Source organism: Canis lupus, chromosome 8 (genome assembly GCF_003254725.2).
Source record: "Canis lupus dingo isolate Sandy chromosome 8, ASM325472v2, whole genome shotgun sequence".
NCBI lineage: Eukaryota > Metazoa > Chordata > Mammalia > Carnivora > Canidae > Canis > Canis lupus.
In genome coordinates, this window is record NC_064250.1 from 28008570 (window position 1) to 28024255 (window position 15686).

Genomic DNA, 15686 nt, shown 5'->3' on the forward strand with positions numbered 1-15686 from the left:
AGCTGGGATGTGAGATGCAGGATTGGATGTGCCATTTAATGAGGTCACTCTGGACTTTTTATGATGAGCATGGGGTGTTGTATGTAAGTGATAAATCACAAAATTCTCTGAAACCAATATTACACTATATGTTAAACAACTAGAATTTAAGTGAACATTTGGAGAGAGAAAAAAGTGAGGTCACCTTGGCAGCATGGTTGGGGTGGCCGACTTAAAGAATGAAACAAGACAGAACATTTAGAAATCCAGATGAGAATACAGTGAAGATATATGGTGGCAGAGAAAAGCACTAGAATGATAGGTTAGACAGAAGGAAGGATTTTTTTAATTAAAATTATTTTTTAAATGTATGTATACAACTAAATCACAACCTTTCGACCACTGGAGATCACTTTGGTTGTCTTTCCTCTCCCGCATCTTCCTTGGGCCTCATGTTGGAAAAGATTGTCTATCAAAATAAGTTGTTTTCATTTTTTAAATCTGGCAGGTAAAACAAAATGTACTATTGGGGGCACCTGGGTGGCTCAGCGGTTGAGCGTCTGCCTTTGGCCCAGGGCATGCTCCTGGAGTCCTGGGATCAAGTCCCACATAGGGTTCCCTGCATGGAGCCTGCTTCTCTCTCTCTCTCTCTCTCTCTCTCTGTCTCTCATGAATTTAAAAAACAAAACAAAAAAAACACTAAATGTACTATCAAAATAAGCACTTGAAAAATGGTATTAAAATTACTTAAGTGAATGATCTTTTAGTTTTCCTTGAAATATCACCATAGGTAAATATATCAATTTTTTAAAATATATGCCAGTTTTAACAGGGTGTTTGAAATATTTAAAATAATTATAAAGATCTCATTACTTTTTATTTTAATTAAAGTATGGTTGACACAAAGTGGTACATTAGTTTCCGGGTTTACAACATAATACTTCCTGTGGGAAAAAAAAAAAAAAACTTCCTGTGTTATGCTATGCTCACCATTAGTGTAGCTTCTATCTGTCATCATAACAATGCTATTGCAATATCATTGACTATTCCTTATGCTCTTTATACCCATGACTTATTCATTCCATAACTAGAAGCCTGTATCTCCCACTCTCCTTCACCCATTTTGCCCATCCCTCCACCACCCCCTTTAGCAACCGCCAATTCTTTGTATTTTTGGATCTGTTTCTGCTTTTTGTTTGTTTTGTTTCTTAGATCCACATACAAGTGAAATTGCACTATAGTATTTGTCTTTCTCTGTGTGACTTATTTCACTTAGCGTAATGCTCTCTAAAGGTCCATCCCTATTTTTGCAAATGGTAAGATTTCAGCCTTCTTTGTGGTTGAGTATGTATATACACCACATCTTTATCAATTCATCTATTGATGGGCACTTGGGTTGCTTCCATTTCTTGACTATTGTAAATAATGCTGCAACAAATATAGGGTGCATATCTCTTTTTGAATTAATATTTTTTTGTAAATACCCAGTAGTAGAATTACTGCATCATATGATAATTGTTTTTAATTTTTTGAGGAACTTCCATACTGTTTTCAACAGTGGCTGTACCAGTTTGCATTCAATCCACCAATAGTGTGTGAGAATTCCTTTTTCTTCACATCCTTGCCAATTTATTTCTTGTCTTTCTGATTTTAGGCATTGTAACAAGTGATACCTCATTGTGGTTTTGATTTGTATTTCCCTGACAGTTAGTGATTTTGAGCATCACTGTATACCATCAAGTCCTCTGCATTTTAATTGGGTTGTTTGGGTTTTTTGTTTCTGGGTTTTTGTTTTTTTTTTTTGGTGTTGAGTTATATAGGATATTAACCCCTTACTGAATATATCATTTGCAAATACCTTCTCCAATTCTTAGGTTGCCTTTTTGTTTTGTTAATGGTTTCTTTCACTGTGCAAAAACTTTTTATTTTGGTGTGGTCCCAATAGTTTAATTTTGTTTTTGTCTTCCTTGCCTTAGGAGACATCTAGAAAAATGTTGCTAAAGTTAGTGTTGAAGAAATTACTGCCTATGTTTCCTTCCAGGAGTTTTATAGTTTTAGGCTTCACATTTAAGTATTTAATTTTTGAGGTTTTTTTTTCTGTAATAGTGTAAGGAAGTGGTCTGGTTTCATTCTTTTGCATGTAGCCATCCAATTTTCCCAGCACCATTTATTAAAAAGACTTTCTCTCATTGTATATTCTTGCCTCCTTTATCATAGATTAGTTGACCATATAAGGCAAATATTTATTTCTGGGTTCTCTATTCTGTTTTATTGATCTGTGTATCTGTTTTTGGGCTGGTATGGTACATTTTGATTACTGCAGCTTTCTAGTGTATCTTGAAACCTGGGATTGTGATACTTCCAGCTTTGTTCTTCTTTTTTCTAGACTACTTTGGCTATTTGGAACCTTTTGTGGCACCATACAAACTTTAGTATTATTTGTTCTAATTTTGTGAAAAATCTTGTTGGTATTCTGATGACGATTGAATCTATAGATTGCTTTGGGTAGTATGGACATTTTAACAATATTAATTATTACAATCAGTGACCATGGAATATCTTACCATTTGTTTGTGTCTTCAATCTCTTGTTTAATGTTTTATAACTTTTAGAGTTACTCATCTTTCACCTCCTTGGTTAAGTCTATTCCTAGGTATTTTATTATTTTTCATGCAGTTGTAAATGGAATCTTTTTTTTTTTTTTTTAAGTTTTTATTTTAGGCACCCAGTGCTCATTACAAGTGCACTCCTTAATCCCCATCACCGATTTCACCCATCCCTCCCCACCCCCCCTCTGGTAACCTTAGTTTGTTCTCTGTAGTTAAGACTCTATTTCTTGGTTTCTCTCTCCGTCTCTTTTTCCTTTTCCTCATTTGTTTTGTTTCTTAAACTTCACATTTCAGTGAAGTGATATGGCATTTGTCTTCCTCTGACTTATAACACTAAGCATTATACCCTCTAGCTCCATCCCTGTCATTGCAAATGTCAAGATTTCATTCTTTTTATGGTTGAAATATCTGATTGTGTGTGTATGTGTATATATATATTTTTCCCTGTATATATATACACACACACACCGTATCTTCTTTATCCGTTCTTCTTTTTATGGTTGAAATATCTGATTGTGTGTGTGTGTATATATATATATTTCCCTGTATGTGTATGTATATATATATATATATATATATATATATATATACACGCACACACACACCGTATCTTCTTTATCCGTTCATCTGTTGATGGACACTTGAGCTGCTTCCATTTCTTGACTATTGTAAATAATGTTGCAACAGAGGGGGTGCACATATCTCTTTAGATTAGTATTTTTATATTTTGGGAGTAGATACCCAGTAATGCTATTACTGGATCATTTAGTATGGTTCTGTTTTTTACTTCTTGAGGAACCTCCCCATACTTCTTCCAGTTTGCGTTTCCACCAACAATGCAAGAGGGTTCCCCTTTCTCCACATCCTCACCAACACCTGTTATTTCTTGTGTTATTGACTTTAGCCATTCTGACAAGTGTGAGCTGGTATCTTATTGGGTTTTAATTTGCATTTCCCTGAGAACAAGTGATGATGAGCATCTTTTCATCTGTGTTGGCCATCTGAATTGCCATATAGAAGTTCTTTATATAAATACTAACCCTTTATTGGATATGTCTGGAATTGTTTTCTTAATTTTCTTTTTGCTACTTCATTATTAGTATATGGAGATGCAACTGATTTCTGTGTATTAATTTTGTATCTTGAAAATTTGCTTAATTCATTTATTCTAATAGTTTTTTGGTCTTTAGAGTATTCTATGTATAGTATCATGTCATCTGTACATAGTGACAGTTTAACTTTTTCCTTAACAATTTGGATGCCTTTTATTTCTTTTTCTAGTCTGATTGTTGTACCCATTACTTCTTTTATGAACGCCGGGTAGGAAACCATTATAATTGTTGATTAACAGAATTATGCTTATTATTATTCTGTCTAGAGAATAGTCCAGAATATGTCTAGAATCATGCTTTGAAGAAATATATTTTTAATCTCAATTGTGAAAAAAAGTGATGATTTCATTTTCCTTTTTGACACTATTATCATTACCCTGTGCTTGGCCTCTGTAATCAAGTGAATAAAGTGAGTTGCCAAAGCTAGAGAATGTGATTGGTTAATATAGAACAGAACTTTGAAAAATGACACCTTCTACAGGATACTGTTGTGATGTCTCAGTGAGTCTCCTTGGAAGCTTGGTCAGGATACTGAAGGAGATGCCTTATAATTCAGGGGAAAGCTCTATAGCCTGATTTCTCATCTCTCCGGTCTGTGGTCTGTGTTTGCATCATGGGACAGCAACACAGATTCTCTGAGGGGCTCAGGTCTGTCTCCTGCCTCCCTATCTGGGGCCCTTATCTATATGACTTTCACCCTTGTCATTCTTTCTTTCTCCGCACTGCATACAAACCATTTCACCTCCCTCCATGAAATCTTTCCTCAGCAGCTGTACTTCCCTCTGTTCTCAGCCTTTCCACAAATCCATGGACAACCTTTTGACCACACAGTTTAGCATTCAACTTGAAATATAATTGTATTACTTCCTGTTATTTCTACTGTGTTAATTTTAACTCTTCAAAAACATGATAAGGCCTCTAAGGACCAGAATTTAGAAATGATGTGAGACAAAAAGGAGTATACTTTAACGAAGTGCTGGAGGACTCAAGTACCAGTTAACTTATATACTTGCTCATTAACAGAAATTTGTGATTGATTGAGTCATTAATTTCTGTCTGTTTTTCTTCCTGCCTTGTTGTCTTACTGTCTTTCTTTCTACCTATTTGATTTAGGAGCTTCCTTTAGTCCTGCTAGTTCTATTCTAAAAACATAGTGAAACAGTAATTTTGGGCTACAGTAGATATTTGTGATTTGGGGAGAATGTGCTCAATAGTGTTTTTTATTGGTGTACTACAGTTCACTAATCCATTCTTATTACTAGACTGTGTAGATTTTTTTTCCAGTCTTTAATTGATAATAGTTTAGTGAGTACTTATGATCAAAAGTGTGATGTACTTTGATTGAATTATTTCCTTTATATGCATTCCCCAGAAGTGAGATTACTTTGTCAAAGACTACAAACATTTGTAGAACTAACCACATCATTTTATTCCTTAGAGTATGATAAGATTAGTTGGCACCAATTTAAGTCCACTTTAATTGGAAGGTGCTTTGCCATTCCCAGCCCCAAGGTGTATGTAGCAAATCTTATTATTAAATTTATTTTTTTCATTATTAAATTTAGAAGTGAAATAATCTATTAGCTACAAACAAGAGAAAAACACTTTCTTTTAGAAGTCAAGATAAGATTAATGACAGAATGATTGGTTATAACCACCACATACTACCAAAAAGCAGTTCTTCCACTTATTTTCAATAATAGGACATCAATAATGTTACTTGGTAGTAAAGAGTAGTGAAAATTTAATAATCTTCACAAAAATTAAATTTTAGAGGTGAGAAAAATGGACACAAAGAAGTAAAGAACCTTGCCCAAGGGCACCCAGGTTTAAAGCATTTCACCTGGGATCAGCTGATCAGCACAGTGGTTGCTGAGGTTGAGGTGACTGTGGAAATTTCTTAAAATAAGACGATAATGAAGTGTGCTGCATCAGTTGACTCTTCCTTTCATGAATGATTTCTCTGTCTCACATGATGCTGTTTGATAGCATTTTACCTGCAATAGAACTTCTTTCAAAAATGACATCAATACTCAAACCCTTCTGCTGCTTTAAATCTAGTAAGCTTATGTTACATTCTAAATACTTTGTTGTGATTTCCACAGTCTTCACAGCATCTTCACCAGGAGTAGATTCCATTTCAAGAAGTCACTTTCTTTGTTTATCTGTTAAGAGAAGCAACTCCTCATTCGTTATTCAGGCTTTACCCCAAGATTGCAGCAGTTCAGTCCCATCTTCAGGCTCTACCTCTAATTCTAGTTCTCTGTTTCCACCACATCCACAGTTACTTCTTCCACTGAAATCTTGAACACCTCAAACTCATCCATGAGGATTGGAATCCACCTCTTCAAATTCCTGCTCATGCTGATATTTTGACCTTTTGACCCATGAATTAATGATGTTCTTAATGGCCTAAATTTAGAATGGTGACTCTTTTCTAGATTTTCAATTGACTGCCCACATCCATTTGAAGAATTGCTACCCATGACATCTATAGCCTTATGGAAATTATTTCTAGAATTATAAAACTAGGAAGTCAGAAATGACTCCTTGATCCATGGGCTTCAGAAAGGATGCTGTGTTAGGAGGCTTGAGAACATTAATCTCAGTGTACGTCTCCATTAGAACTCTTAGGTGACCAGGTGCATAGTCAATGAGCAGTAATATTTTGAAAGGAACCTTTTCCTGAGTAGTAGATCTCAGTAGTGGGCTTAAGATATTCAATAAACTGTGTTCAATAAACAGATGGGCTGTCATCCAGGCTTTGTTGTTCCATTTATAGAGTATAGGCAGAGAAGAGTTAGCATTATTCTTAAGAGTACTAGGATTCTCGGAATGGTAAATGAGTATTAGTGTCAGCTTAAAGTCACCAGCTGCATTAGCCCCTAGCTAATGAGAGTCAGCCTGTCCTTTAAAGCTTTGAAGCCAGGAGTTGACTTCTCTCTAGTTATAAAAGTCCTAGATGGTATCTTCTGACAGAAGGCTGTTTAGCTACATTGAAAATCTGTTGTTTAAGGATAGCCACCTTCATTTATTATCTGAGCTACATCTTCTAGATAACTTACTGCAGCTTCTACATCAGCATATGTAACTTCACATTGCACTTTTATGTTATGGAGATGGGTTCTTTCTTTAAACTTCATGAACCAACTTCTGCTAGCTTCATATATTTCTTCTGCAGCTTCCTCACTCTTTTAGCCTTTCTAGAATTGAAGAGAGTTAGGGCCTTGCTTTGGATACTCTTTGGCTGAAGAGAATGTTGTGGCTGGTTTGATCTCTCCAGGTCACTAAATAAAGGTGTTTTGCTTTTTTATCGTTTGTGTGTTCACTGAAATAGCACTTTTCCTTCAAGAACTTTTCTTTGCATTTCTTTGCATTTGGCTAACTGGTGTAAAAGACCTAGCTTTCAGCCTGTCTTGGCTTTTGACATGCCTTCTTTACTAAGCTTAATCATTTCTAGCTTTTGATTTAAAGTAGGAGACATCCAACTCTTCCTTTCACATGAATGCTTAGAGACTTTTGTAGGGTTATTAATTGTTCTTATTCCAGTTTTATCGTTTTGCAGGGAATAGGGAGGATAGGGAGACAGGCAACAGCTTGTTGGTGGAGCAGAGCATCCACCCATCTTACATAGGTACCCCAAAACAATTCTAGTAGTAACATTAAAGATCACTGATCACAAATCACCATTACAAATATAATAATAATGAAAAAGTTGAAATACTGTGAGAATTACCAAAGTGTGATACAGAGACACAAAGTTAGCAAATGCTGTTGGAAAAATGTTACCAACAGGCTTTCCACAAACCTGAAATTTGTAAAAAAAAAAACCAAATAACCCCTCACCCACCAAGTACAATATCTGTGAAGTGCAATAAAGCAAAGTGCAATAAAACAAAGATACAGATATGCCTTTATTTAAAAAAAAAAAAAAAAAAAAAAAACAGCCTGAAGGTAAAAAGTAATGAGTTTAAGGAAACTTGTTCTCAATAGTTGGCTCTCAACAATGGGTGACCTTGCCCCAAGTGGCATTTGACAATCTGCAAAGAAATTTTGGGTTGTCACAACTGGGAGGTGGGGGAATTCTCCTGCCATCTAGTGAGTAAAGGCCAGGAATGCTACTAAATATCCCCTAATGCACAGGATGTTCCACATCACAAAGGATATTAGACCCATGATGTCAATAATGCCAAGGTTAAGAAACCTTGCGGTAGGATCTTCCTTGTCCAAAGACGTGTGTAGTAAGTGAAACCCACACTTAATGAGCAAATACTATGTGCCTATCATTAGAGATTAAAAGAAATTGAGTAGGGGAAATAGACAAGAAATATAACTGTAAGCTACTGAACTATTAATGAGAGATAATGCTTTGAAATAACAAAGAGTATTTGCACAAATGAGTTATCCATGAGGTAGAACTTCTAACTGAATATGAGTTAGTCACAGGGCAAGCCCAGATTTAAGCGAAGGGGAAATAGATCCCATCTCTTAATGGGAAGCATGGCAAAGAGTTTACAGTTTTCTTTAATATAGCATAAGTGCTTAACAAAAGCACCTGGCACATAATACATATGTACTGTTAGCTACAATTAGTACTTTTTTTTTTATAATTAGTACTTTTATTCTGCCTTTTCTGAACAGTAGGTGAACCTTGGCCTTTGCTGTTCCCTCTATTTGGAAAACTCTTCCCTGGGATGGATGGAAGGATGGATGTGTAAGGGGGAGGGAGGGAAGGAAGGAAATGACATCCCTCTCTTAATTTTGTTATAAGCTCAAACATCAACTTATAAGAGATGTTTATAATTATGTGGGTTTAAAATTCAAGTGGGGGAGTCTTATATCTTACTATATTTTATTTGTAAGTTAGATATTAATAAAGATGACAGGATGGGGTTTGATCATTATTAAGGTTGTTTCGTTGTTGTCTGGAATATATGATACCACAGCATGGTATGTTCTTCATAAATATCTGTTCTAAAAGTAATAATCTATCCTAAGATCACTGGACAGAAAAGGGCCTGCCTTGGAGTAGGAAGCATGCTCTCCTGGGACTCAGTTTGGACTTAGCTAAGGACTCAGAGGCTAATTTCCAGGATTCAAATTGGTGTAAATTTAGTCTGATTCTTTTCCCCAGGACTGTCCAATGTAAGATTACATTTTATACTGAAGCATATTAGAGATATAGACATTTGCCCTTTTACTGGAACCCTTTAATCAGCTTTCATGTACTCCTGGGTGAATTAAAACTTAATCTCATCTCTCTTTTGGGACTTTTTTAGTTTGCCATCCTCAAAGCAGAAGCAGCAGCAATGGTGCAGCACTGCTTCTGAAAGACTCTGCTTTTTTATGAAATTTTCTTGAATAATCCTCCTCCAATCTCTTTCTTTTTTTTTTCACTGCATTAGTTGAATCATAAAATAACTAAAAATTGTACTCAAATGAAATTTGAAAATTATCTTAATGAAGCTCTGGAAACTCAAACCTCAGAAGATATTTTTTCCTTAGTTTATTTTTTAAATCCTAGAAAGTAGGTCAGTAGAAATACATTCCTTTAATTAGTTTAATTAGGAATGGACAATTATAGGAGTAACTCAATTTGAAGTGTAGAATTTGAATAATAAGAATTATGTTGGGATTAATATCATTCAAGGTTTTGAATTTAAATAAGATGCATTTAATCATAGTTGATAATTTCTTCTTGAAAAGATTTTAGTAGAGAGGAAGCCTAAGTGTTGGAATAGATCAATATGTAGGAAAAAAATCTACCATTAGTGATTTGACAAGGAGAGACACTTGGGTGGCTCAGCGGTTGAGCGTCTGCCTTCAGTCCAGGACGTGATCCTGGAGTCCCGGGTTCCTCGCGGGGAGCCTGCTCTTCCCACTGCCTATGTCCCTGCCTCTCTCTAAATTTCAAATCTAAAATAAATAAATAAAAGATTTTACAAGGAAATTGTTTTAGAACCATACTTTTCCTTGGTATGTTTAAGAATTTTATTCTACAGGACCTTAATAGATAGGACTTATATGAGAGGGAAAGTATTCAGTGACCAAGTAAATTTGAGAAATATTAAGTTAAACAAATTTAAGAAATTGTCTGCAGGACTCCTCAGAGCCTTTAATATTGACGACTTTTTTCCAGTTACAGTGACAATGTCTCTTACATATGTTGCTTATTCCCCATTCTATACTTCATTGTTTCCCCAGTTTATACTATGAAGGTATTACAATCAGCTGTCTGCTCAGTACCTTCCTTGTGTTAATTCAAATGTGGTTTTTATACACTACTATATGTCAGAAATACCTGGGAACTTTTTTAAAAGGTTAAGATTCCTGAGTCTTGACTTGGAAGATTCTGAGTGAGTAGAAATGTCACTGTGCTCAGGATTCTGTACTTATTATAGACACCCAGGTGATTCTGAGGCAGCCAACACCGGTCTTCCAATTGGTGCTTTGGAACTGTTGAACTAAAAGTGGATTGGATTTGGGGTGCACTTCGCTGTGTTTATAGAACACATGGGCTAATCATCCCATACTGGGGATAAACTGCAATGCTGACCTTCACTGATGCTATGGGGTGATGTGCTAGCTATAACCTAGTGTGAAACATTTGCTATGATCCTTTAAGAAAGGCGAAATACTTCTAAGGGGACTTTTAGTCACCTTCCTAATAAAGAAATACTGAATATAAGATTACCATTTGTTTTTACTTAGTTTGAGTAGCTCCCTTATGGATGGTATTTTATTCATACTTTAAAAAGAAATACTAGTTTATATTTACTCTTAGTGCCATTAAGATTATATTCCCTCCCATCTTCCTGTTGATAACAGATGGACATTTAACTGTAAGCAAATAGACCAGATTATATCTCATTTATGCTTTGATTTATGTAAGCACTGACTGTAGCCTTTCTATTAAAACTGTGTGGTTATACTGTCTGCCTTTTTAAACAATTTTGTATTCCTGGAAATTCTCTTCTGCTCCAATAAATATAGGTGGAAAGAGGCAATATAAATACTACTGGAGAAAAATAATTACTGTTGGTTTGAGAGGCAACCAGTCTTAATGTACTTGGTTGAATAGTGTTATATTAGCAATAATATATGAAATAGTAGACACAGTCATTTAAAAGTAGAAAATTATTTTAAATTGTTTTAAAATTATTCTGCAAAGTTTTGCCAACACAGTAAGACATGAAACACAGAAAGGGTGTGAATATTGAAGATTGGAGATAAAATTTTCATTACTTGCAAACAATTGTATTCATTGAAAACCTGAGAGAAGTTTAAAAATATGTTTAATAAATTGATTAGATATCCCCCAAATCCACAGTTCTTTTGTATACAAACATGGTTTGAGATATACAGTTTTGTTATTTCTGTGTGTTAATTGGTTGGTGAAAAACATAGAAGTATTGTTTGCATTGTCAGGTTAAAGGATCAGGAGAGAGAGCAGTGCCATAAAAAATCAGGGAGAAAAAAGGTGTAAGGAAGACTTAACCTTGGTAAGTAAGAGAGATCATTTGAAGTGAATCCTAGAGATTCTGCTGATGGTCTAGAGATCACTGGCTTCCTTTGGTAAAGCCACTTTAGTGATGTGAAGAAGTAAAAGCCAGACCACAGTGGTTGAAGAAGGAATGTAATAGAAGAGCCAAGACATTTATTTGAGTTTGTAATGGAAAAAAAGGAGTGATTGACAATTTTGTTGTTGCTGCTGTTTTGTCATTTTGTTTATTTATGGAACTCTTGATTATCTCCCACGTGAGATCGGAAACTTCTCAGAGGCAGGCTCTCTGTTTCTGTGGGCCCTGCAGTGCATAGTACTGCCTTGAATATATGAGGCGCTCAGTGGCTTTATGTTTAATTCATGACTGTGAATGAAAGTTTTAAAACAGTTGATAGTGGGCAAAATACAGAATAAATTTCAGTGAGTTCTCATTTATTAAACTAGGCAACCCTACCTTTGAGACGTGCTGTCCCTGTGCCAACAAGAGCAGTTGCACTGCTCATCTCTCTGTCTCTCTCCTCACCAATCTTGCTGACTTTATTTATGGCTGGTGTTTGGGCTTTTTTTACAGCTATGAAACCTACGTAGTGGAACATCATGCTGCTTCTCCTGTAGGGCGTGTGATGAGGAGCAGAGTTTGGCTTTGGAGTGTTCGGAATCAGAGGAATTGCTGAGGACTCGGAGCCCAGCCCTGACCACTAGAGAGCCCACAACACAATGAACAAATTGAACTTCCATAACAACAGAGTCATGCAAGACCGCCGGAGTGTGTGTATTTTCCTTCCCAATGATGAATCTCTGAACATCATCATAAATGTAAGTGGATCCAACTTTAGAAATAGTTGAATATTCTGTTCACACCAGTGACCACATTCAAGTTACTACCGGTGAAGGGTGAAAACATTACAGAATGAAAGCATTAATAATGTAGCAGAATTGGGGTGTTAAAGTTGTCTACACAGGTATAAACTTTGAATTATGGCTTAAGTGCAACTGCCTTCAACATTCTTTCACCTGAGGGTAAAATTACAGAATTTTGGTTACTATATTATAGAAAAATAACACCTTGCTGTTTTAAAATGTTTTACTGACATATACATTTTTATTAATATATAATATGAATTTGCTTTTTAAGTGCTTTAGAGTTGTCGCACATGTGAAATAGTAATAACTGCTGGCTCCTTAATATGCATTTTGATCATTAATAGTAGCATAAATCCAGCGAATTTCAAGAATAGGCCATGCACTTGAGAGCACTAAGATGTGGCTTACGGTTCTTGAGTCAGAGTTAACCCTCTTAGTTAACCTGGTCATTGAGGAATATGCTACTATTTTTCTTAATTTCTAAAATTAAGTTATAATTTGCATACAGCAAGGTATAGGAGTCTTACGTGTGCACCTCAGAGAATTTTTATAATTGTGTACACCCATGTAATCATCATCCAGCTTGAGATAGGATAGAGTTTCAGCACCCTGGAAAAATATTTTGTGACTCCTTCTAGACAGTAATATCCACCCAAAGGGTAGTAACTATTTTCTCCATAGAGTAATTTTTTTCCCAACTTCATGCAGCTAAAATTATGTGGTGTGTTCTCTTTTGTATCTGGCTTCTTTTAAATAACATTTAGCCTGTGAAATTCATTTGTGTGTATGTGCATATGTATACATTTCTGGGGTTTATTCAAGAGTGGAGCTATGAATCATAAAGTATACCTGTGTTTAGCTTTGGTAGAGACTGCCAAACAGATTTATGGTAATCAGAATCATACCTAGCATTTTTCAACCCCTCTCCCTATTATCAATGTTCATATTCTTCCTTTCACTGATTGTATTCAAATGGATTAGGGAAAAACTTGCTTTTGTGCATGTCTTAAGTTGATTTCTTTGCTATATGCTACTATATTTTTAAGTTAATTGCTATATAAAAGAATATTTCTAAATGTTATACTGAATATGTATGATATTGAAGTAACTTCGTTAAAAAATTTAGACAGGAAAAGGTTCTGCTTATTATCATAATTATTTCAGTTTTATTCTGACGATCACCACAGTTCCTCAGTTTCTTGATTTACTGCCATAACATTATTTTTGCTCATAGGGATTGTCTGAGCATCACCTACTTTTTTTTTTTAAGATTTTATTTATTTATTAATGAGAGACAGAGCGAGAGGCAGAGGGAGAAGCAGGCTCCATGCAGGTAGCCCGACATGGGACTCGATCCCGGGTCTCCAGAATCATGCCCTGGGCTGAAGGCGGCGCTAAACCGCGAGCCACCCAGGCTGCCCATCACCTACCTCTTGAATGAATTTTGTCATCTGTTGGGCAGAATTTCTGTTGATTAGCAACATTGTTATTTAGGGTACCCAAAGTTGTTTTTGAATATGTGAAGCAATAGGCTATTATTTTTACAACATTTGTTTTTTAAAAATCTAATAAAACTTGACAGCTTATCTTTTTCAGTGTGGTCATGGGCAAAATACATTAAGATACAACTTTACTCTGTTATTTTATAAAAAAAATACCCACTGAATTTTTAAAAATTTCATTATCCATGGCATTATAGCCTAAGCACTTAAGAAATTTCTCTCAGGTCCATTTATATCTTTCTACTCAGTGGACTGTATATCTGTGTGTTCATTTGTGCAGCTATGTATACATATAGGATATGGAACAAGACCTTACTGGCCTTGGATAAGTGGAAGGAAGATTAATCTGGGTTCATGAGGAATACTAAGAGCTGACTATAATTTTCAAAGAAATTAACTGGTACTAAAATCTCAATGGAGGAAGATAATTAGGAATAACACCTATTCTATAATCTTACTGTGTAATTGTGAGAATTGAGGATTAGCGGATAGCATCATTCCTACACATACATAGTAGCAGCTATTATTACTTTAACTCCTTTCAGAGATTAATTTTACATGTCTTCACTTACCTTATTTTGCAAAATTAGTGTAATATCCCTACAGGGTGGTCAGGGCTATGTTCACAGGTTGTACAGCCATGGATCATCATGCTTAAGGAGGGCTTCAGAGTCACAGGGACCTCAGATGAAATCCTTACTCTCTGACACACTCTGCAGCCTTGGGCAAGTTAGATTTTTTTGCTTCCGATTTCCTCATCTATAAAATAGAGGTAATCTTCCTCTCCTCATCGAGGTCATTGTGGGGATTTAAAAATATAACATGAATAAACTGCTAATTGTAGTGCTAGGCAGCTGGGAATTGCTTAGTAAGTGAGCACTTAATAGAGTAGCACTTTTTAAAATTTCTTTGAGCTGTTTGTTCATTTCATTAGGGAGCTCTGTTAATGAAGCTCAAATGGAGAATCTGAATCCCCTGTAGGGCGATAAGATTTTCTTATTCCAGGGCACATAGACTCCTCTCTAGCAAGCTGTTGAACAAAGGAGGGAGGAGGAGTTAAGTAGTATGGAGACCCCTCATTGCTAGAAAGCCCATTCAGGGCTGCCAAAGGTCTGTCTTTCTCTACAGTGTTATCTTTTTTATCAAATTGCATTGATGTTTGTAGTATAACAAATTAATTATAGCAAAAACAGTTTTATTAATGGTCTCATTTTTTCATATTTCTATTATTTTTTAAACAAAGATAGTTTATTTCTTGACATATATAGTTTATATATATATATATATATATATATATATACATATAATTTGGTAAAATATTGTCTTTCTGCATGAGAGGTAAATTTAGTGTTTTGATCATTCTAGTTTCTCCATGAGTTTGAACTAGTAGGGGATGTTTTAAAGATTTTAATCATCAGGTAAATATTCATGGAAACTTGGTAAATTTTGATGATGAGATTATGATAAATATACACAAAATTATTGAGTTACATAAATAGTGGCCAAGAGTTTATACCTGTTCAGTAAGACAAAAGGCAACAATTCTTTTTAATATATTTTAAACATGCTTGCTCAATTACCATTGACATTTATTTATTTATTTACTTTAAATATTATGTATTTACCTATCTATTTATTTATTTATTTTAGAGAAAGAGAGAGTGTGCGCACGAGTAGGGGGAGGGGCAGAAGGAGAAGTAGAGAATCTCAAGCAGACTCCTTGCTGAGTGTGGAGCCTGACGTGGGGCTCAATCTCAGGACCCAAGATCATGATGTGAGCCAAAACCAAGAGTCAGACACTGAACTGACTGAGCCACCTAGGCACCCCCAACCATTGACATTTAGGGTCAAATGCTGTTTTGTTTTGTTTTGTTTTGTTTTTTTAAAGATTTTATTTATTCATTCATGAGAAACAGAGAGAGAGGCAGAGACACAGGCAGAAGGAGAAGCAGGCTCCATGCAGGGAGCCTGACATGGGACTTGATCCAGGACCCCGGGATCACGCCCTGAGCTGAAGGCAGATGCTCAACCGCTGAGCCACTCAAGTGCCCCAAATGCTGTTTTTATTAGAAAGTTTCATATACAGTAGATTTTTAAGTAATACTTTAATTCTTAA

At 35.5% G+C, this 15686-nt stretch overlaps 1 protein-coding gene across 4 annotated transcripts in view; it reads left to right on the plus strand.

Annotated features, from left to right (window-relative positions):
* FRMD6 (FERM domain containing 6) overlaps window positions 1–15686 on the plus strand; it is a 231805-nt gene that overhangs the window by 182563 nt on the left and 33556 nt on the right. For all 4 annotated transcript variants that reach the window (XR_007412322.1, XM_025442845.3, XM_025442844.3 and 1 more), the window contains one exon: window positions 11776–12020. Coding sequence is in view for 3 of the 4 variants with exons in the window: in XM_025442845.3 (XP_025298630.1) it covers window positions 11922–12020 (99 nt within the window). In the remaining variant the exon portion in view is untranslated. The remainder of the gene's footprint in view (window positions 1–11775; window positions 12021–15686) is intronic.